The 24,982-nt window shown below is 41.1% G+C and overlaps 1 protein-coding gene across 2 annotated transcripts in view; it reads left to right on the top strand.

Annotated features, from left to right (window-relative positions):
* lrfn2b (leucine rich repeat and fibronectin type III domain containing 2b) overlaps positions 1-15,510 on the top strand; it is a 48,976-nt gene extending 33,466 nt beyond the window's left edge. For both annotated transcript variants that reach the window (XM_046373741.1, XM_046373740.1), the window contains 2 exons: positions 6,021-7,417; positions 14,203-15,510. In XM_046373741.1, coding sequence (XP_046229697.1) covers positions 6,042-7,417; positions 14,203-15,178 — 2,352 coding nt within the window. In that variant the 5' untranslated portion in view covers positions 6,021-6,041 and the 3' untranslated portion in view covers positions 15,179-15,510. The remainder of the gene's footprint in view (positions 1-6,020; positions 7,418-14,202) is intronic.
* Positions 15,511-24,982: the final 9,472 nt, after the last annotated feature.

Raw genomic sequence — 24,982 nt, 5'->3', positions numbered from 1 at the left:
GCAGCATCAAGTGCCCAGGGAGCATATTGGGGGGTTAAATGCCTTGCTCAAGGGCACATCAGCCGGCTACTGGAGGGGGGGGGCATTTTTTCGCATTAATCACTCCACCACACCCAAATTTTTCCTGCCCTTCCGGTGGGGGAATCGAACCGGTGACCCTCCGATCACAAGCCGCTTCTCCAACGTCTAGGCCACGGCTGCCCCCAAATAAGAAACACTCCCCGTTGGGGAATCGAACCCCAGTTGTATGTTGAGATGCAAAAACATCTATCCAACAGTGAACCTAAAACACACGTATTAGTACATAACCATGTTTTTAACACTGTTCTTTTCTTCTCTAAGCATGAAATATATGTTTAAAGGGATTTATTTTTGCAGGACAAAGCGCTTCAACAAACCCAGAAGACCTCGTTCTTCTCTAAACGTTGTCAACTGAACTGCAGCTGTTCTCCATAGGTCACATCTTTTCAGCTTAACATTATAACTGTCTCTATTAAGCTCTGCACTCTACATTCATCCACTAAAGTGCAAACTCAATGCAACATCTTGCAGACTGTGCAGTCTTCTAAAGACGATAGGCAGGTTTCTGCCCACAAGCTACTTAGAGCTGTTCAAAAAACCCAGCAGCAGCAGAATACTAAAAGGAGGTAGTCTGCCATGTCATGGAGATTAGATTAAATATCAGGGCCCTGATCCTGCTTCTGTAGCTGCTCTCCTGTAGGCAAATGTTTCGACGAAGAGACTTAGACCCAAATCTCATGACTGTGGATGTGATAAGTCAGATTATCACATCTCAGCTGAATCCTCCCCAGCCCAAATCCTCATAGAAGCACAATACACAGAAACACACACAGAGTATATGAAAGTGGAATGTAACCTCTTCAGTACAGTAGCATGTACGCTCTTTCACACTTGTCTCTTAGCAGATACCAGGTATTTTGTGCAATATTTGTGATTTAAACCTATTATAATCTCATTAGGTGCAGTGTTTTAATCTTCATTGGTGAAAAATTGGATTAGTTGCTCACGACAGCTATACAATATATGAATATATTGATAAAAGAAATTAAAAAAAAATTATGATATGACAACCATGCACCTCCATCCAAAATTAGCAAATGTGATTGTAATAATAACTAATGCTAAACTAAAACGAATTACTGTTAATATTACTATTGGCTCAGGTATTACAGTGTAGGCCACAGCAGTTCTGTGTGTGGTTTGTCATATATTGAAACAGGAGGGACATTAAAGCCCAGTGTGTCTCATCTAAACGCACAACAGTATCAACAGTAACAGTAACAGTATCTGTATCTTGAGGCAGCCGTGGCCTAGAGGTTGGAGAAGCGGCTTGTGATCGGAAGGTCGCTGGTTCGATTCCCCCACTGGACGGGCAGGAAAAATTTACAGCAGTCGTGGATCAGCGGTTAGGGTGTCGGACCCGTAACCGGTGGATCGCTGGTTCGATTCCCCGTCCCGGTGTCCATGGATGAGGTACCCTTGAGCAAGGTACCTAACCCCCACTGCTCCCCGGGCGCTGCACGCGGTCGCCCACTGCCCCGGGTTTGCTGTGTGTGTGTGCACGTCACTTGGGTGGGTTAAATGCAGAGAACAAATTTCGTTGGAGTGAGTTCCCTCCAATGACAAAATATGTCACTTTAAACTTTAAACTTTAAACTTTCTATATCTGGATGAGATGCCGATTGATGTGACAAAACAGCAGTATTTGACGCTCTGGGTATGAGAATGGGCTGTGCTCACTGCTGGACTGTTGGACCGGACCACTGCAGTCCTCTTCTCATATTAATAACCATGCACTGAGCTCTGACTGGTTCCAGTTCATTTAGAATAGCAATGAGCTAGAGAGAAACTTTCTTTTCTTTTCCCATCGCAGTGTAACAAAAAACAGAACTTAACTGAAATGGCTGAAACCAAGAAGGTTACTGTGTATTTTTTAAACTGTACGCTTAAGTGATTTAAAAGTTAAACAAGTAAAATTAAGTCTGCATTATGTGCTCTTAGATTCTACAAGGCTCTTGTAAATTTTGGGCAGTTAAATATTTTAGATTTGCCTGTCCAGGGCAGCCTACTGACCACCCAGCTTGTTGAACAGAAAACTGATGTTCTTGAATATTTATTGTACACCTTTGAGATGACCCCTTGGCAAATGCTCACCCCCCCACCTTTCTCTTTCATGATCATACCTCTTTCATAGTCTATAGATCACACATATGGAAATGAACAATGAGGGTCCACATCACCTGCATGAGCTGGGTTCATAATGTTGCTGTCACTATCATTGAGTGTACATCAGCTTATGTCATCCATTCTTTAACCTTTGGAGATACATTACGAAGTAGACCAATTGGAAACCTGCAAATGAGTCAGATAAAAAGCAACATGCTATCTGTGATATGTTAGAGAAATAATGAACCAACAAGGAAACCTCCCACCATCAGCTGTACACTGATGAGAAGGATTCTAGTTTCAGCAATGTAGGGAGAGAGAGGCATTCACTGAATGAGTATTTCTCATTAGAGTGCTGCATGCAGTGGGGCATTATTCTTTGAGTACATTTTGGCCCTATCATAACTATTCTGGTGTCTACATCTAATCGATGCCACGTCGTGTTCATGTAGAAAAGCTCTGTGGCAGGAACTGCATTTCTCACTCCTCAGCCTGGTGTTAAGTTACTCTTTAGGAGTGAAGATGTTGCGTGTGGAACAGCATATTTGAAAAAGATAATGTGATTGTGCTCATGGTTTCTCAGAGCTGGCACTCTGAACTTATAAAGAAATGACGATGCAGATTTACCTGACACCGCCCAACTTTGAATGAAAAGCAGCATGAGAGCCTCTGTGTTGTTCTCAGCTGCTTGTCATGGTATTACAACAGTCAATTGAAAACACTTTCAGTATCTTTTGCAGCTCTTACACAATGTAGTTTTGATGTAATTTTACCATATTTATCTGCTGGTAACAGTCGGCCAGTGTAAATATACTGGAATCCTACTGATACAGTTTCCATTTTTACCCCTTTGATTTTTTTTTCAGATTAATTCTGTATTGGCTGCTGGAGTGTGTTGTCAGACAAACTATGGTTCTGCTCATTTCAGTCATGACACTTGTTTGCCTCTTTGCTGTTCACACTCAGGTGTTGTCTATGCAGGCTCTATACCCTTGGGAGCTCCGACTGAAATGAAATTTCAGCATGCACAACAAAGTTAGTGAAAGCTGTGAATGTTCAGGAAATTCAATATTGACTTCAGTCTTTCACAGTGGTGTGGAAGTAGCATTAAAATTGCGGTTACGGTGAGACCCACATTTCCAAATCTACATACAGTAACAGTATGGGCCTGCCTAGGTTCAAGTGTTGCAGTGAAACAGCTCTGCAGCCAGTCACTTCCTGTTCATCTCTGGGCTAGTCATGTCATGTAGGTGTCACAGGAGCTGCCACCATGCCTGACTTGTCAGGAGAGGTCTCGTTTTGCTAACTCCCCAACCTCCACACCATCCATTCTCCACAGAGTGCCCTTGACTTTGACCAGATGATTTACTAAACACTCTACCTCAGGGTGCTGCTCTGCTCTCTGTGATGAAATGCTTCTATTTGTGTTCCCCAGGCCCTGTGAGCACATTCAAAAGGACTTTGCAGGTCATTTGCAATCATACTATACTGGGGTATGGGGCAATATAACTAATGATCAGCACACGAAGTATATTAATTAATTAACAGTCCTGTTGAAGTCTAATATCGTTTTTAGGAGATGGTGCCAGTTGATTAAATGTTTTGCACTTGCTATACTATACAAAGAAGAGACTTGTCGATCTTTCTTAAGAAATTCCTTTGGTAATTGGTCTGCCAATATATGTATACACACACACACACACACACACACACACATATATATGCTTTGTTAAAAAGTACTACAGTTCCTTACTTTATCCTCCCTCTACCTATTACACTGAACTTTTGATCAACATTGCAACCATTAGAACCTTTATCATGTGAAAGACATGATGTCTTGTGTGACAGAAACCCTTGTATTCGGCTGAAATCAAAATTCGATTTGATTGATTAATCACAGACAATAATTGGCATTGCAATAGTGTGAGTTTGGATATTTGGACATGTGCATATGTCTGTGTGCTCCATGCAGCTGTAGATGTGTGCATGCATGTGTGGGTGTGAGCTGGCAAAGAAAAAAGGGATAATCTCAGTTTATATTGGAAAGCATGCTGTCTTTATTTCATGCTGTTTGTCTGCATGTTTGTCCCTGTCTGAAAAATAATACCGTATTACAATACTGTGCATGAAATGGTGCACAGTATATTGAATTCATTTGTAATCCCTCTCTTTTTAGGCTGCCGGTTGTCTTTATCTGAGTCATTCCATTAAATGTCAGAGAGATTATCACATGTGCAAAAGTGCATAAATAAAATTGCAGGTGCATTCATATCTCATGCGTAATAGGCTGGGATGAGTGGTAACACTCAAAGTGCTATTTTATTTGACCACTGAGATATGCTATTGCCCATTCCATAAAAATACCACTTATCACTTATCACTGTACTTGAGGTATTGCACTGTATTCCCTGATCACAGGACTACATTGTGATTGTAACAATATCTGCACATGAATGCTCTATTCACCGAGAAAAACGGACCTGGGTCACAGGACATCCCAGATAGAGGCTGCCTCATTGTCCCTTGGGGCTGCTAACTGACAGGCTCCAGGCTTATGGAACAAACTATGCAGGGCAAGCACAACATGTATGCTATTCACTTTATTGACTATATAGTTTTGAGTTATGTATAAATATCCTATGGATACATAGCTACTGTAACCTTGTTCCTTATGTCTACCTGTGAATATATGATGCAGTAAATGGAAATGCATATAACAACTCTGACTTATTTAATCATGGACCACCATTCTAAACAGCAATAATAATATGGTACTCCTAGGGTGTGCAATAAAGTCATACCTGCATCAGCTGACTTACATCAGTTCCTTCGGTCATGCTTCACCATCAGCTGCTTGGCTTTAAGGATATAAATAAAAATAAGTAATAATAAAAACAAGTATTAAGTAATTCATGCAGAAATAGAACATTACTATGATACAATTTGACACTCAGGACTTCTCACTCATGACACTTGTTATGAACCACGGTCATAATATAGTCTTAAGAGTAAGTTATTCTCCTCCCTGCCCGGTGGTGGTGCTGTTTGTGTGTTCCTGTCGTCTTCTCTGTTTTTACAGCTGCAGGAGGTTGCTGCGTATTGGTGGGGACATAAATTGGCCGGCCTTTAAAAGTGGCGCTCTCCATATCTGCGAGGATATATCATTGTAAATACTGTAAATTGTCCTGTACTAGCAAGCAGTAACAGCTAACAGTAGGGGTGGGAAGCCTTTTTATTCTATTCCATTTTTCTCCTGTTTTTTGGTTAGGGAGTTCAGGTCAGTGAACTGTATTTTCTTTTGTTTTGTTTTTGTGAACAAGGGAAGGTAGCCCTGGCTAATAACTAAATCGTTTTTGCTTGTTGTTTTGGGTTTTCTCCACCCTGCTGTTTTTTCTTGATTTTGTGTCAGAAAAATAAACCCACTTTGTTTTGGACTGGAGTCTGTTGTGGACTGGTCATTCCTGGTCAAAAAACTGGTCAAAAAAGGGGAGTTTTTTATGCTATGCTCAGGTTCCCCCTAGGCCAGGTAATGCACACTTCACTGCAGTGCCGTTTGGCTGCAACTTCCTCCGCAACTCCAATCCCTGTTTTAGTTCTTTATATTACATTTAATGTAAATATTGGATCAGTTCCACCTTCCTTAAAAAGCAAGGCTCGGCTAGTAATACAATGCGTGCAGTTTCCCTACAGCAAATGCCTTTTAACAGACATTTTTGGAAAATTATTTCTTGTCTTTCAGAGGAGCAGTGTTGTGTTAATGACAAAGTTTGAAAAATGCAAAACTTTATGAATATTGCCTTTACCTAATTCATATACTTTTGTTTCATACACAGGTTCCTTTCTATGACTCTACCATGGACCACATCATCTGTTGCCTGCTGGTCCTGGGAGCCACAATTATGATCACCCATGCATGCCCCAAGTACTGCATGTGCCAGAATCTGTCCGAGTCCCTAGGAACATTGTGTCCATCCAAAGGCCTTCTTTTTGTGCCTCCAGACATTGACCGCAGCACAGTGGAACTCCGTCTGGGAGGGAACTACATCCTCCGCATTACACAGCAGGACTTTGCCAATATGACTGACCTGGTGGATTTGACCCTCTCCAGGAACACTATCAGCTACATTCAGCCCTTCTCCTTTGGTGACTTGGAAACACTGCGCTCGCTTCATCTGGACAACAACCGCTTGATGGAGTTAGGCCCTGATGACTTGCGAGGCTTGGTCAACCTGCAGCACCTCATTGTTAACAACAACCAACTAGGACGCATCCATGATAAAGCCTTTGAGGATCTGGCACCTGCTTTGGAGGATCTTGATCTCTCCTTCAACAACCTGCTGTCTTTGCCCTGGGACTCTGTCCGTCAGATGATTAACTTGCACCAGCTCAGCCTAGACCACAATCTATTGGACTTCATTCCAGAGGGCACCTTCACTGACCTGGAAAGGCTGGCTAGATTGGACCTGACCTCAAATCGCTTGCAGAAGCTTCCCCCAGACCCCATCTTTGCCCGTGCCCAGGATTCACTGATTCTGACTACACCCTATGCTCCCCAGTTGTCCCTAAGCCTGGGTGGGAACCCCCTTCACTGTAACTGTGAGATGCTGTGGCTTCGAAGGCTTGAGAGAGATGACGACCTGGAGACTTGTGCCTCCCCTCCTGCCCTGAAGGGTCGTTACTTTTGGAATTTGAAGGAGGAGGAGTTTGTGTGTCAACCACCTCTCATTACCCAGCATACCCACAGAATGCTGGTCTTGGAGGGCCAAACAGCCAGTCTAAGGTGTGAAGCAACTGGCGATCCTTCTCCTACCATCCACTGGATCTCCCCAGATGACCGTCTGCTTGGCAACTCCACTAGAACCTCTGTGTACAGCAATGGAACCCTTAGCATCACCATCACCACCTCCAAGGACTACGGCACCTTCACATGCATTGCTGCAAACGTGGCGGGGGAGTCGACTGCCTCTGTGGAGGTGTCCATCGTCCAGCTGCCCCACCTAAGCAATGGCACTGGGCAGCCAGCATCACCAAAGTCACGCTTGTCTGATATCACAGGAATCACCAGGATCAGCAAAGGGGTTCCCAAGAGCCAACCAGAGAGGACTGTGTTTGTTTCTGAGGTGACAGCTGTTTCAGCGCTGGTCAAGTGGACGGTGAGCAAATCAGCTCCCAAGGTGAAGATGTACCAGCTCCAGTACAACTGTTCTGATGATGAAGTTCTGATCTACAGGTAAATACTTGCATGTTTTAGGAATTTTCAAGTGCAGGCAAAGTTCTTGACATGTCTGAAGTATTGTTTGACAGATGATTGGGTTTATTTAAAGCTACATTAAATATTTTTATATTTATATGAATAAAATGACTGAAATGTGTAATGTGACAGGGGTGGCTGGTAACAAAAGTATAAGTACTTATATACTTATAGATACCTCTTTTGAGGTTTGATCAAATTACGATAACACTGTGTACTGTTGTACAATGTTTTCCCAACAGATGGCATTACCCTTTTTTCCTGATGTGTGTATACATTATTTTGGCAGACTCTGTACTTCTGTTTTGGAAGCTGTCTGAAAAAGTTCTTTGGCTAATTTGACATCCCAGTAGTTTAGAAATGACTGTATTTTTTACACTGGCATAATGGCAGCGTGAATATTTTTTTTCACTGTTTGTGCAGCACGAATTAAATTTCCATTGCTAAAAGACGAAGAGGAAATGCGTGAGTGAGAGGCACAGCACAAAACTAAATTAACAGAATGTTTTGTTTTAAAGAAGCATCTCATCCTAAACAAATAGTGATGCATTTTTCTTAAACACTGAATGATGTCAGTTTACAAGGCACGATGTTTTCTGAATCACACATCTTGACTTCCCAGTTTGCAGAGCAAGGCTTAAGGCTTTCTGTAATATTTTATATTCATGTTGGCACATCCAAGTGATTCATCATCCATGTGTGTATCGTTTGTCAATTGGTTAACAGCAGAAAAAACAACTCCTTTCCCTTCCTTACCACCTTTTCATCTGTTGTCTCGCTCACCATGCACAGTGCTCAGCAGTGCTGGGCTCAGTAATGCTCAGCAGTCCAGAACCAGAGAAATTTCTGTGCTCAGTAGGTTGGGATTTCTGTCAATCCAGCAGCATTTGATGGAGATGAAACTGGATTAGACGAGTCTTATATTCTGCAGCCACAGCCTCTAAAAGTAATGTGCAAACAGCCAGAGATAAATCCAATTACTAAATCATATTTAAATCAATTACTCTTCTCAAAACTGTGGAAAGCGAGATATTTAGAGCTGCAGCTTTGGCCACTCTATCATTGTAACATTGTTCTTTGTTGTAAAGCATACTTTCTTTATTGTTTCACCATGATAATAATGTGGAAAGAATGTTTTTGAGTACTTTGTGTAATTATATAACATAACTCTACCAGATAGTATTGCAATGTAATTAACTCTATTCAGCATTTATATTGCAACATTTTACTTTGATCATCATTACTTAGAAATGATGGCTTTTATAAAGTGAATTCCTGCGGGACTCATTTATACACACATTTATAAGTACTATGTGCTATTTTTTTGCACAAAACATGGAATGTATAAAATTGAAAATGTGTGTATCTTTACATTTTGGAATACAGCCATTATGGAGGGGGAGAGTGTTGATTATCCCCTCCCCTCCCCCACCCAAGTTTAAGATGTTGGCAAAAGCTACACCAAATCCAGAGGGACAGAAATAGAGCTTTTGTGCTACCATGAGGGTATGACTTTTTTTTTTTTTTTTTAGAAGAAGAAGAAGAATCAGCTTTATTGACAGTATATATATATTTACATACACACAGTGAATTTGTCTTCTGCATTTGACCCATCCTTAGTTGAACACACACATGCAACACCCGGCAAATTACATGCAGTGAAACACACACAGGAGCAGTGGGCAGCATCAAGCGCCCGGGGAGCATATTGGGGGGTTAAGTGCCTTGCTCAAGGGCACATCAGGCGGCTAATGGAGGGGGGGGGGCATTTGTCGCATTAATCACTCCACCACACCCAGATTTTTCCTGCCCGCCCAGTGGGGGAATCGAACCGGTGACCCTCCGATCACAGGCCTTAACACCTTAACACCTTACCTTAAAAAGGACAGTCTCTATGCTGTGCATTGTTCTGAGCACAGTGTGAGATGTTTCAGAATGATTCATTAAAGTCAAGTTGAATTTAGGAAAGTTGAGTGACGACAACTCTATATAAAAGTTAAGATGTAAATGGAAGTTTGGAAAGAGGCCTGTAGCTGCTGAGATACGAGAGACCCAGACAACTTCATCATTTCAACTGTGTCTCACTGTTGTACACAAAAGGTAAGAGTTGACAGCTGTTTTCTGTTCAAACACTGGAGCTGGAGGACAATGTTATCACTGCTCCAGTTTCCATGATTGGCACATTGTTACATGAACTAAAGGTTTTACACGATCATTTAGGATGGGTGAATGAGAAGGCCTGAGGATGCACAGAACTTATTCAAAACAGCACAGACTTTAAAATAATGGGCTGTTGTCAGGGTGAAAAGAAGGCTTTTCTATTCCAGAAAAGTGTAATACTTTGAGATGTTCCAAAGTATTCAGCAGCAGTGTTATCAGAGGAGAGAGTCACCAAAAATGTACTCAGCTAAAACTATGGTTACTTTATTCAAGGATTCAAGGAGCTTTATTGTCATTTCACACATGTAGGAATATGAGGTGGAACGAAATTAGTTTCCCTGGTCCCGGTATAAGCCCAATAACCAATGCGTAACTACTATAAATATAAAACAGCACTATATCAATATAAAAGCTATCAGAATAAAAAAATATATATATATGCAAACCTTGTCAGGGATGACAACAATATTTACAGCAATATTTACATTATATTAACAAGTACTCATATATATACTGTGTATATATATATATATATATATACTGCATAGCTCAGTAGGTAACACCACTGACTTCGGTCCTTCATGCTATTGGTCTACCTCAGGCATGTACGAAACCAGCTCAGACATCACCCAGTTCAACAAGGTTTGGGTCAGGTGTTGGGGGACCAGGGCAACCTGATGAGAAATGGCCTACAGAAACAAGATATTCGTGGACATGGGCGGAGAATAGGGAACTGTTGGAATGCTACTACACAAGCAATCCCAGAGAGAGAAGATACATGCAGAGACTCTATGGATGCTTCCAAAACCAGCATCTACGCTAACAAAGAAGCAACTGCTGGCACAGTGTTCTAACATTCGCAAACAGCAACTGCTATCACAACAACAAATCAGTGAGGTACAACAACGATGCTACGGCAAGGGGGAGCCAGGACAACAGGTCAGCGAGGAGAAATCATCATCCCTACACTCCGAGACTGGGTACAAAGCCCCAATAACAGACACAGAGGTCCTGAACACAAGGGCGACTGACCTGAGAATGAAGATAATGACAAAGATGGATACCTGGCACCCCCATGTTTGATTACCATAGCTAAGTGACAAAGTACCCTCCGAAAGTTTGCTTGAAGATGTGAATGCAGTGTCGATAACCAAGACCAATGAGCGTATGTTAAAATAGCAATATACAAAGCAATCTAAAAATGTACAGTCAAGCCTGAAATTATTCATACCCCTGGCAATTTTCACTTAAAGTTACTTTTATTCAACCAGCAAGTTTTTTCTTGTTTGAAAATGACACAGGCATTTCCAAGAAGATAACAAGACAATGTACAAGGGACATCATTGTGGAAAAAAATATTTCACAGCTTTTATTTACATTTGAAGAAAAAGTGGCATGTCCAAAATTATTCATACCCGTTGAAATCTGTTACATTTTATGGGAAAACCCAAAGTTCCATATCATTCCAAATAGTCCAAGCTGTTCTGAAGGATCCTAATTACCCTGATTTATTGGGAACAGCTGTTTTAATCAACTCAACAGGTGAAAAACAGCAACTCAGTTGGTTTGTGGACAGTCATGGCCAAGACATAGGAGCTCACTGAGGACCTGTGGCTGAGCATTGTGGCTGCTCACAAGTCAGGAAAGGGTTATAAGGCCATAACTAATTGTTTTCAAGTTCCAGTGGCTACAGTGCAAAGCGTTATTAAAAACAGTGAGGAGCAGTCAGTCAAAGGCCATTAAAGATTTTGATTAAATAAACATATTTCAATTCAATTCAACAGGAAAGATACAACATGGACTAATGATGTGCTTGTAATAATTTGTTATGCCATCTTTCTCCGAACTGAGAATATTAAAACTGTAACTGACAAATCACACTATCTCACAATGCTTCTTCGTCTCCTAGTCTTCTCTTCTCTTCTCTCCCCCCTGCTTCTACTCTGATTAATGCTATGGCCTCACGCCATCAGTGGGAGCTAAGCAGGCCACTCTGCAAATTACCTTTTGCTGCCTGAAGGGGCAGGAAGAACTTTTTATCTCCCTGTGATAAGCATGGGCATAGGTATCTCTGGACTTGGGCTTTTTTCCTGTGAATTAAAATGAACTGGCCAGTCTATTCAGGCAACTGAAACCAATTAGACCTAGACACAGAAGCAAGCAGCGCACAGCGAAAGCATCACAGGCTAAAGAATTTTGCTCCTAATCCCAGGCAGCCAATTATAATAGTGTATTTCTGCATAGGTCTTAACTCAAAAAATCTTCCAAACTAGAGGACAAAAAAATGACACATTGTTTTCTTAATATTAATATTAGTGTTTACTGATATGCTTAAAGAAACAGTATGTAATGTAATTAGGGGCCTCTCAATGATAATAACAATAATAACAATAACAAAAGATAGAGTTTGATGTTAAACAAGTACCATGCTAATGAAAATCTTTCTACATGTGAGTAATAGAAACAAGTAAACAGTAGTAAACAGGTGACTAGCCAGGTGGTTTGTTGACTTCCTTCCTCACTCTCTGAGGTTCAGGCAAAAAACAAAAAAAAAAATAAAAATAAAATAACAATACTAAAACAATACTTGGTTAGTGGAAGACTTTGGCATAGTTGTTAAAAACAGCCACTTTGGTAAAGTCAGGGAACTTGGTGATTTAGGGGACAAGAAATCAGCAGTTTCAAAATTGCATCTGGCCTTGTACCCATAAGACTGTACTTCTGCCTTTAGTCGTTATAGACACGAGTCACAATGGACATGACCATTTCAATTTCAATTTATTTATATAGCACCTTATACAATCAGAATTGTCTCTAGATGCTTTACAGAGACCCAGAGCCTGAACCCCCGAGCAAGCAGACAGTGACAAGGAAAAACTCCCTTTTAACAGGAAGAAACCTTGAGCAGGACCCGGCTCACAAGGGAGAACCATCCTGCTGATAGTCGGCTGGGTGAAGGGAGGGAAGAAGAGGTAGACAGGACAGAGAGGATGAGAGAGAGAGAGAGAGAAACATACATGTGGTAAACATCATAAATTACAAAGGACAAACATGACAGGTTGTTATAATTGGAATTCTGAGGACTATGTATTGTATGTATTTGTTTTTTGGCTGATATGTTGTTTAGGTTAGTTATAATAGCACTGCATAGAAGAACAACTTGGGCAGATGTTGATAGTAGTCATTGGGTTGGTCGTAGGGCTGGATGCAGTTCAACTTGAAGATCTGGATGGAGAGAGACCTGCAGAAAGATACAGAGAGAGAGAAAGAAAGGGAGGGAGAGACACAAGACTACGAGGAGAACTGGACACACAGTTAGTGACATAAAATAATGAATCATATGTTGATCTGATGAGGGGAGAGGAGGGGAGAGGAAAAAGAGGAGAGGAGGTGGGGGAGCTAGTCTGAGCTAACAAGACTTGGTCAAAGGCTAGTATACAGCTGGACCATGTATGGTCAGTGTGCTCTTGAGGAAGTGGTTAAGGACTGCTTTGCTGTAAAGCTTGTGTGTGCACCTAAAGTAACGTCACCTCGCCTATTGTGCCAAGTACATTGGCTCCACAAGTCATCACATCATGCACCTGCCAGTTGTAGAGACTAGGCACCCTCTATGTGTGTGCATGGTTTGTTTGCTTGTTTGTTTTTCATTTTGTTGAATACAAATATTAAAAACGGTCACATGGAATCAGTTTATTATATTACAACTACTACTTTCAGCTCTACCATATGATTTATGAAAGAGTCAGCCTGAAGATTAGATGATTGGGTTCATGACTCATGTGAATCTCTGCGTGGGAAACTGTGGGTCTGGAAGCGAATGAATAATACCATTTAAACAGCAGCTCCACTCCTCTGCTGCTGACCACTGAGCAGTACGCCTCAGGCAATTACAGCCATCTTTTTCTGGGGCACTTTGACATCCTGGTGGTACTTGTTAAAGCAGGAAAGAACATTTTTCCCTCAGCACACATGCACAAACACACACACACACACACACCTGTGCATATAGCATTACAGATCTCCATAGCTTAATACCCCAACACCTGACACACTCTCTTGTGTTGTTTTTCCTATCACAAGGACTCTTAACAGTTCCAAGTCAATCTTGGACAGACACATACAAAATGTACTTCATTCTCTGGTCTTGCCTTTCTTGGGTTTTCTACTTATTTATTTATCGCTGCTCCAGTGCTCTGATATCAAATGGATTCTCTGTTCAGCGAGACAGACGGCACTGAGAGATAAAGCCAATTACTGTTGTCCGTTTGTTAAAGCAGTAATCACAGAGACATAGCAGTGGAAGGAAACTCCAGGAAATGCAAATGGGAATAGTGGAAAACTGAATAGTGAATAGATCTTGCATTATCTACGACAGAAGTTAAGCCTCCATGTGGTGAAATTACATGTTTACCTTGTTCAGATGCCGATGGCTCAATCATTAATAGTATTTACTGCATCACTCCTTTTCAGAGTTTCGCAGGTTTTCACAGTTACCTCTCTGTCTTTAAGTGAAATCAATCCAGGCTATTACAGAGGAAGACCTCTTTATCTTAATACAGTAATTAACCTACAGCTCCTAACTGTTTTTTCCTATCTCTGTTAAGGATGATTCCAGCCTCCAGCAAAGCTTTCTTGCTGACAAATCTAGTGTCGGGGACCCGCTATGATCTGTGCGTGCTGGCCGCCTGGGATGACACCGCCACCACGCTCACGGCCACCAACGTCGTGGGCTGTACCCATTTCTTCACCCAGGATGACTACCCTCAGTGCCAGTCTCTGCCTAGCCAGTTGCTGGGAGGCACCATGATCCTGGTGGTGGGAGGAATCATTGTGGCCACTTTGCTTGTGTTCATCGTCATCCTCATGGTACGCTACAAAGCTGCAGATACTGAACCCCCAGCAGGGAAGCTGACTGGTGTCAGTGATACACATTCTCAGACCAACGGGGGGCGACTCTGGCAAAATGGGTTTCTGATGGCCCAGTCTCAGTCTCAGCCTCAGCCTGAGCCAAAAGTCAAGGCCAAAGTGACTCTGCAGGATGAGGTGGTGGAGTTTAAATGTGGCTCCCTCCAGAGTAGCCTCAGCTCTTCTTCCTCTTCTTCAAGCTCTGTGGCTGGGGCTTCATACAGCCCCAACACAACGCTTGCCAGTATTTGGAGGTCAGCCCACCCCAAGCCCCGGTCCAACCTAGACCACCTACTTGGGGCCTTCACCTCGCTGGAATTGCGGGGAGCACAGGACTGCGACCTGGTAGCACCCAGTAGCACTGCACTAAAGGCAGCAAAACCCCACACAGACAGGGAGCCGCTGCTGGGCCGAACCCTGGACTCTAGCCTCAGCCGACTCCTCATGCTACCTCTGGACTCCAAGCCAAAACGGAGCCAGTCCTTCGACATGGGAGATGTTACAGGCGCTGGTGCTTCTCAGCTGTGCAGCAAACCACGCAGGATCAGCAGTATTTGGACAAAGAGGAGCCTGTCTGTAAATGGCATGTTACTACAGTGTGAGGAGGAAGGGGACACAGGAGGGAGCAAAGGGACAATAGACAGTGCTGACTGGGTGATGGAGAGTACTGTGTAGGAAAGATGCAGGACTGTCACACTGTCAAACACTGTCCAAATGGATGGCCAAGAGCCGAGCCAAGACAGACCTGCTGGTTTAAGAGCCTTTGTCCTACACAAAGCACACATATAATTTTTTCAATCCACCACAAGACAGAACCAAGAGGTTTTACAGTCACAGCCAAATACAAACTTAAGGACCAAGCCCTTTGGATTGTTTTGCCTCTCACACAAACAGTTATGGATTAAAACGGCTGATCAGCTGAAGGGAAATGGCAAACAGTTCTGTCTGTCTGCCCATAATATGTGGTTACGGCCATGGACTGTTATTATACTGTATAAATTTAAATATGTAATGTAAATGTATATGTATATGTAATGTAAATGTAATGAAATTGAAAGTTTTATATTTTTTATTTTGCTGGTCAAACACAAATGATCAATTACTGGTCTCTGTCTTGACACAAGAGCAAGGTGTAACCGGTACACACTATAAAATATTCTATTGTAAATTCACCCTCATTTCAGTCACTTACTGATGCAGTTTAACTTTCTCTGTTTGAATGGTGCAGTATATACTGTATATATTATGTAGATGTGATGCTTTGATTGATTAATATTTAAGAAAATGATTTATTGACAAAGTTGTACATGTTTATATACTTTCTATAGCCTACAGAGTATATATTTGAGGGTTCACTCAAAATAATTCTGCCCACTTTTATGTGACTACACAAATCTTATCTCCTTAACTATATTGTACTGTATGTGAAGACGCAATTCATTGTTTAAAAAATGCCACATTTTTAAGGGGGAAGGAAACTGGTGCAAAGAGTAGGATATTCCAAGACAATTAAGCCTGATTAGTTAGTGTACCTTAGATTTGTTAGATATTGTAGCAAAATGGCTGTTTCTGTTGACTTTATTTTTATTCATTTCAATGTAATTTTTTGAAAGATACACGCCAAAAAAGCCCCCATACCAAATATTTCTCCCAGTTTACTTAAACTTACTAGACATTCTTAGTAATATTTAATGCAATGACAAAATCGGGCAGTTTATTTTTAGGAAATAATTCTAGTCTGTTACAACTTGAGTCTAATTTTCGGAGTTGTAGCCATAATTTCAATCAGCAATAATAACACTACTCACCAAAGTCAATGCTGAGCTCTGGAAACACGGCCATGTCACTACAAAGAAGCTCAACAAAGCAAGGAACACAGGCAGTTCAGCTCATTTGCCAGAATACAATATTGTAATGCATGCTTCTGTAAACCACAGATATTTTAAGTTAATAGATTTTGTAAAGTGCTGCCTGGCTAGAGACCAGATATTTTTTCCACTCTTGTTTGTGGCAACAATACATAATATTTTTTACCAAGATGACGAGACAATTTGCAACCATTCTGTGGCAACAACCCACATTCGCCAAAACATGAACTTTTCCTAACCCTGGTCGAGTAAGTTTTGTGCTTAAACCTCACAAGACCTTAGGCAAAGTGTTGTGACAACAAAAACTTAAAAACTTAACATAAAAACTTGAGGTTTTAACAAATTATTTGCAGAAATGTACTTTGTCAGCATTTATTCTAGCAATGGGTTGAGCAGTCAGACTGTCAGACAAGTTATTTTGAACAAAAGTTCCCACATCCTAGGGACTAGTATAAAACATTTGTTATCAGGCTGCAAGGACTAAAACATTGTATGACTGCATAGCCTACAATTGGATTAGTTTAATGACCTTGAACTCGGGTCAGTCTGTGCTACAGGTTTCCCCGTCACTCCCTGTCACTCTTCTAGCAACAGTACACTCATTCTGAACCAAAATAGACCTTTTGTATGTGAGGTAACCAGTGTATGACTACCACCTTCCTGCATTGAGAACATCTGTTTGAGGACACCTGAATGTTGCTGAGAGATTCAAGTTAAACCGTAGGGCAGCACGGTGGTGCAGTGGTTAGCACTGTCGCCTCATAGCAAAAGGGTTCCAGGTTTGAATCCCGGTCTGGGGGGGTTGCATGTTCTCCCTGTGCCTGCCTGGGTTTTCTCCGGGTACTCCGGCTTCCTCCCACAATACCAAAAACATGCACATTAGGTTAATTGGCTACTCTAAATTGCCCCTAGGTGTGCGTGAGTGGTTGTCAGTCCTTGTGTGTCGGCCCTGTGATTGACTGGTGACCAGTCCAGGGTGTACCCCGCCTCTTGCCTGTAGTCGGCTGGGATAGGCTTACCCTGACGGTTAAGCGGTATAGAAAATGGATGGATGGAAGTAAACCCTATAACTACAGTGTCAACAACAACAACCCTAGTCTCTAGCCATGTTCCTTTGGTCCCAACTTGTGTAAAACCAGAATTTGCCTTTACCCACTATATTCATTTTGGGGAAAGTTTATTCTATTCTATTATTAGGGGTTGTAAGTTACTTTCAGTCATTTTGTACGAATACACTTCTCTCAAAAGGTGAACATAAAATATTGGAAACTGAATTCTTGTGCCCTCATACATTGGTCAGTGTTCATAGAATTCCTAGAGATGGTAGTACACCACCTGGAGCAGATATGGGTTCTAATAAGTGAAACTAATAACAAAACTATTTAATGAAATTTTGTTGTCCAGAAAGTTCTATTATCTATTAATATGTTTGATTTTACTGTCAGGTGTTGCATGTTTCTGCAGAACTGACCCATGAGACGGGTAAATCAAAGTGCATACTCTCATGCTGTCATTTCATTTCCCATGCTGAATGGCTTTTAACTGATATTTCTGATACGACTGTGTGTGTACAGTGTCTCTGTGTACTGGATTTTTGTGTACCATTCTCCAGGGGGAATATATATGGCAGTTGCCCAGTACAATAGGAGAGGAGGCATGGAGCAGCAGCTTCACTGTCTTGTTACAATGCAACTGTACAAATTTCTTACCTGGATCTGTATAATATCTTTGTGTGGTCAAATTTGTTGTTTTTGCTACTAAGATAAAACTAAAAATCTTCTAAGACAGCCATGTGATGTCAGAGTATTTCCTCTATGACTACAGCACTTGGGTTATGTGGACACTGAAAAGTTACCGTTAAGTGGGGTGGAACTGCAAATATGAAGAAAAAAAAAGACATATTTGGATTGGAATTACAAAACACCAACGTAATTTCCTATGCATTAAAACATTATGGTAAATTACATCCATTCATTTGATACATTTATAACACGTTCATTTCATGCTTTTGCAACAAAACCTATATACTCACAGTAATTTATGGGCCAAAACTGGCTATTATTTAAGATAAGATCAGATAAGATGAACTTTATTGATCCCACGGTGGGGAAATTTACTGTCTGTGCACTCTCTGCAAACCAAAAACATGGTCGTATTTGCTCTCTCTTCCATGAAGAAGCTGCCATTGCCCTCAACACTGTAGTTTGTGCTTTTGAAAAATCCACAGAAAACAAACCAGAAAGCCACCTCAAGGGTCTGTGTAAAGTTGGGCACCAAATGGAGATCACTTGGTGTCAAATAAATTACAAAGTGCTCAAGCGTCTAGAATTGATTCACATATCTCAAGCCACAGACTCACAGTTTACCCAGCATGCATTTTGATGTCGTGATTGTTTCCTATAGTAAGATGGAGATCAAGGATACATAAGGGTTGGTATGTCCATACAATCCACTATACCAAAGTACTAAACAGACTGAGCAATGGTGATTCTTTCACTGCACATACACACTAGCCATATGTGGAATATGCACGTTACTGTCCAGGGCAGATCTAAAATCACAAACTTCAGCTCTGGTGCTGAGGCTGTTAATTTATTGCTCACTCCACCCTTCTTCCACTATTTTGGTCGAGTTCCTGCCCTGTCACTCATACTGATTAGCTGTCAACCCATCTGAGCCTGAGGCTGGGGTACCCTGTATCTGAAAAGCTACCAGAGGCACAGAAGCAAACAACCAATCTGCATTTTAAGAGAAATCCTGCAGAGGCATCTAATACGTGCCATACAACATGAAACTGTTGCTCTTCCTCACCTGGTTTCTTTACTCTAGTTTTTTTTTTTTTTTTTTTTTGATGAGCTCAAAACCATTGTTAGATTTAAGAGTTATAACTTGGGAGTTATTGCTATAATTTTCTCCAGGAATTTTATCAGTTGTAATGGCTGTGATCTTATAAGGATTGAAACATGACCAGTTAGATAAAAACAGCAAAACAGTGAAGAGTGTGCACATCTATAGTCAGTCCAGTAGGTCAAACATGAATCAGGAAGTGGTTCTGTAAACTGTGATGATGTTACAGTTTCAGTAATAATTTTATTCTTCATCTTTGTTTTATCTGCCAAATAAATTTTCTTATCCTGGCAGTTTGGATCAGGGGAGATTGATATCAGTCTCATGTCTGTGTGATACAACATACAGAGCTGGAATGCGGTTAATTTACCGTAGTTTAAAGACTGGATGCAAGGAGAAACAGCTAGTCTCTGATGAAATGTTTGAAATACATCAACCGAACACTTCTAAATCTCAGTAATGAACATGTTGTATTTCATTGTTTGATAAGTTCACTAAGAGCACTAAAAGAAGTGGAAGAATCAAGGTTTTAGGAGTTGGGGAGACACAGTGAAGTGTGAGACAAAAATAAAGATTAATACAAACCCAAATGCCTAATAAATAACCCAAATAAACACAAACCCAGATACCTGATACTTTATCAGAACCAGAATACTTTATTGATCCCTGGGGGAAATTGAGTTTATTACAGTTGCTCCAACCAAGATTAGAAATCTATCGGCCAAAGAATTATAATAAAAATAGAAGCAATATATATATATATATATATATATATATATATGTATATATAGAATACAAAAATAAACATAAAAAAATATATAAAAGTATGTGCACAAGATATTTGCAGCAAATACAGTGAAACTGCAGAACCAATGTCTCAATTTATTGACTGAGGGAGGAGCTGTAAAGTCTGATGGCCACAGGCAGGAATGACCTCCTGTGTAACATCATGGTGGAATCAGTCTGTCGTCGAAAGAACTCCTGTGCCTAACCAGAACATTGTGGAGTGCTGGGGAGACCTTGTTCAATGGGTCTTGTGCAAGGCAAAGCTAAAAAAGGCTTATGGCTTTATTAGGCTTGCGGAACCTACAGCCTGCTGCTCCGTATATCAGCTTTTAAACAAGGAAATTATCACCTAAGTGTGTTAATATGTTCTTACTGTCAACAAAGTTAACCAGTAATTATATCTTCTAATAAATAGTGTGTGTCAAAGGCTGACCATATTCTACTGTGCCATAATGTCCCACTGTTGTCCAATATAAATAAAAACATCAGTTAAGCTACATTGTTGCACTATGTGACAAGTTCCTTCATTACCAAGAACACACACACACTGCAGTTTATTTTGAGTCAATCCCACATGCACAGTCCTGCTGCCACAAATGCTCACTAGAGCGCCAAATATTGGATTAATTAAGTGGATTAATCCATTGTTGATTCAAGTCAGTGCAATCCCTCTTACTTTTAAAACAATAGTGTTCAAATTTTTGAGATCTTAAGCATTTTGCACACGAAAGGATAATCCAAGATGGCGCTACAGGAGCAGCAGCGAGTTGTGGCCGCTTGGCCCCCTCTGGACTACCTCACCAACAGGCCACAGTATGTGAGACTGCGTAACTGTGTGTCTGAGGTGGTAGTATGCAGCACGGGGGCCCCCAGGGAACAGTACTCTCACCTTTCCTCTTCACTCTCTACACCTCGGACTTCACCTACAACACCAGCAGATGTCACCTCCAGAAGTTCTCTGATGACTCAGCCATTGTTGGCTGTGTGTCTGAGGGGAATGAGACGGAGTACAGGTCAGTCATCGTGGACTTTGTGGACTGCTGTGAGCGCAACCACCTGTGCTTAAACACCAGTAAAACAAAGGAGATGGTGATTGACTTTCGGAGAAGGTCATTACCACATACACCAGTGAACATCCAGGGCTCGGACATTGAGATGGTGGACAGTTTTAAGTATCAAGTACCATAAACTGGACTGGTCACATAACACCGATGCCCTGTACAAGAAGGGCCAAAGTTGCCTCTGCTATTCACTACGCTGTGGTCTGTTGGGCTGCCCACTGAACTCTGTGGAGCAGGTGGGTGAGAGAAGGACGTTAGCCAAGCCGACATCCATTATGGACAACACCTCTCACCCTCTGCATGAGACAGTGGAGGCAATTGTAATACTCTTTTGGATTTCTTTACATATTGTTAAATGTGTGCACAGATCTCCTGCATACAGGAGTTAAGCTTACGTGTGGAGTTTGGAGACACATTTCATAGTCTCCAGCTCCACAAATGCACGGTGTGTTTAAGTGCTGTTGAAAAACCAAGAGAATACTATATCCAAAAGAAAATAATGCAGTTAGAGTAAAGTACCAACAAAATTTAAATAATAAGCTTGTATTGAAAATCCATTCTACTGATTCAAATTCAGATGTAAATCACAGAAAATGTGTTGCAGTGGAATATCACCAAAACCAGTAGCTTCCCTTTGCAACATAGCCAAAAATACATACTATGAATGTTGCATGTCACTTATATCTTGCTTAATACATTCATAAATCATGTATGAATTTAAATAGCAGGTATTGACTTTATTTACAGACCTTAACCAGACTCTACTTTTACAAACTTTCAGACTATTCTGGATTTTTGGCAAAATGTAGGTGCTGCAGTGCATTACTGCCCATCATTTTTAACACTTAAAGTTCTGCCTCTGTTTGGGCAATCATATGTTAAGTCTGGCAGTACACAGAGAGCAAGACCCAAGTACCTGACTCATAACATGACTGATATGGACAAGGAAGGAATGTGGCTACATATACACAAGTGGTAACAAGACACGTGAAAGCTAACAATCATCCATCCATCCATTCATTTTTTTTATTTTTATCTGTCAGAGCCACAAGGGGCTGGAGTCTATCCCAGTTGACTACAGGCAAGAGGCGAGGTACACCCTGGACTGGTCGCCAGTCAATCAAAGGGCTGACACACAAAGACAGACAACCACACACTCTCACCTAGGGACAATGTAGAGTATATTAGGCCAATTAACCTTTTATCTGTGTTTTTGGGACTGTGGGAGGAAATCTGTTTAGCCAGAGAAAACCAATGCAGGCACAGTCAGATCCTGCAAACTCCACACGGAAGGAGCTAATAATCACTGGCAGGAAAGCAAAGAAAGAAAGTACAAAGGTACTGACAATACAATAGGTAACAACTGACAAAATGAAACTGAAGTAAAAAATAAAAATCATGATTAGGCTGGATGACTGGGAGTGTGTCATCAGAGATTAGAACAATGGGGCAGTACCTGGCATGGTGAATCAGATTTCAAGACTTAGGAGCTTGTCATTACGGCTATGTATGCACAGTACATAGAGCGAAAAAACAGCACTCCTCCTTCATAGCTACAGAGCTACATAATGCTACACAACAGACAACATATAAATAAAAAATATGAATATAAAAATAAGAAAGAAAAAACTAGAAATTGTACAAAGTTAGGCACAAAGGGGAAAGACAAGACCGTGCAATACAACAACATACTGTATTTGAGTGTGGTTGTTAAAGTGAGTGTCTGTTTAATGTGATGGATAAATGAGACGTCCTGATCGAAGATAACGCCGAGGTTCCTTGCAGTCGTACTGGGGGCCAAAGTAATGCTGTCCATTGAGAGAACATTATCAGCTATTCTAGTTCTAAGATGTTTGGGGATTAGAACAATGATCTCAGTTTTGTCTGAGTTTAATAATAAAAAATTGGAGGTCATCCAGTCCTTTATGTCCTTAAGACATGCTTGGAGTCTGGCTAACGGCTCTGTTTCTTCAGGCTTTAAGGATAAGTACAGCTGAGTGTCATCAGCATAACAATGAAAGTTTATGCCATGTTTCTGAATAATATTTCCTAGAGGGAGCATGTATAAGGTGAACAGGATCGGCCCAAGCACTGAACCCTGTGGAACACCAAGGGTAATCCTCATATGTGAAGAGGAAACGTGAACGAAGTGAAATCTGTCTGATAAATATGATTTAAACCAACCTAGTGCTGTAATAAAATGCTGTGATCTACGGTGTCAAAAGCAGCACTGAGATCTAGCAAAACAAGTATGGAGACAAGCCCGCGGTCTGATGCCATGAGGAGGTCATTTGTGACTTTAACCAGTGCTGTTTCTGTGCTGTGATGGGCTCTAAAACCAGACTGAAACACTTCAAACAGACTGTTCCTGTGTAGGTGATCAGTTAACTGATTTGCAACCACTCTTTCAAGTATTTTAGACATAAATGGGAGGTTGGATTTTGGCCTATAGTTTGCTAAGATGTCTGGGTCAAGTGAAGGTTTTTTAAGTAAGGGTCTGATAACAGCAGTTTTTGCTCTATGTACCACACATACATGATTGTAATGACAATAAAAATCCTTGATCTTGAATACATTTTTATTATTATACATTTACAGTAAATACAATTGTTGAAAGTCTTTTGTGGTGAATGTTTGCTTTAACCTCTAAAAACTAAAAATTTTCCTGTTTGATAAAGCTTATACTTACGGCTGGCCTAGCCTGGCCCCTAGTTATGCTGCTATAGGCTTAGACTGCCAGGGGTCCTCCCATGATGCACTGAGCTCTTTCTTCCTCTCCCTCTCCTTCTGCACACATCTATGTCCCATTAATGCATATTACTAACTCAACTTCTTCCCTGGAGCTCCTGCTGTGGTCCTGCTCGAAACTTACTACGATTGCTACTGTTTAGTCATAATCTATTTCAATTCTATTACTACTCTGCTGCAGCTGCTACCATTATTACTGTTACTAATACTGCTATCATAATCGCCATAGTACCTTCTGTATACTTCATTGTCATTATCATTATCTACAGTTCCAGTACTTCTGGCATTATTACTGCTGCTATGCATCTCTGTTTGTGTGCTCCTTCTCTCATGCATCTCTCTCTCTCTCTCCCTCTCTCTCAACCCAACCGGTCAAGGCAGATGGCCGCCCCTCTTGAGCCGGGGTCTGCTCCGAGGTTTCTGCCTCCTAAAAGGCAGTTTTTCCTCGCCACTGTCGCCAAGTGCTTGCTCAAGGGGGAAAGTTCAGTTCTCTATATTACAACTTAATTAAAGAGTTTGGTCTAGACCTGCTCTAATTGGAAAGTGTCATGAGATAACTTTTGTTGTGAATTGGCGCTATATAAATAAACTGAATTGAATTAAAAGACAAATATCACACTGTAAGATTTAGTAGTTCTAACCCTGGTAAATAGGCTCACATGTACCATGTGTCATCACAGACACTGCTCCCACATTAGGATCCACAGACAGACCTTCACACAGGCATCTGTGAGCAGCGAGGGCTAAAAGCACTACTAACTGGCAGGAGAATTAAACTAATGCTTTGCATAGAAATCAGGACTCCCTACAGATTTTCAATGTTCACATTATATTTCAAAGCATTCTAAAAGGCTTGTTGAGCAAGTTCATTCTGACATTTAATTCACTTGGTTGCAATAGAAGAGTGTAATTTCTGGGGATAAAAGAGATGTGGTCACAGCTGAAACACGATGATGACCACCCACCAAATGCAAATTCAATCAAAGGATTAGCCAGAGGTGATCAGCTTTAATCAAAGGAATCTTAATAGTCGTGGCAATTTCATCAGTCACACTCAAATATGAAATGTTCACAGCCATGTCCTGCTTTAGCTTGAGATTTGTCATGGGGTCGGTCAAATAAACCAGGCGAGCTGTAGGCAATAAGGCAGATGTCCAGCATGCAAAGAG

The sequence above is a fragment of the Scatophagus argus genome, chromosome 19, assembly GCF_020382885.2.
Source record: "Scatophagus argus isolate fScaArg1 chromosome 19, fScaArg1.pri, whole genome shotgun sequence".
Taxonomy (NCBI): Eukaryota; Metazoa; Chordata; class Actinopteri; family Scatophagidae; genus Scatophagus; species Scatophagus argus.
The sequence above is the reverse complement of the archived record's forward strand: the minus strand, read 5'-3'. Positions and strand labels throughout refer to the sequence as shown.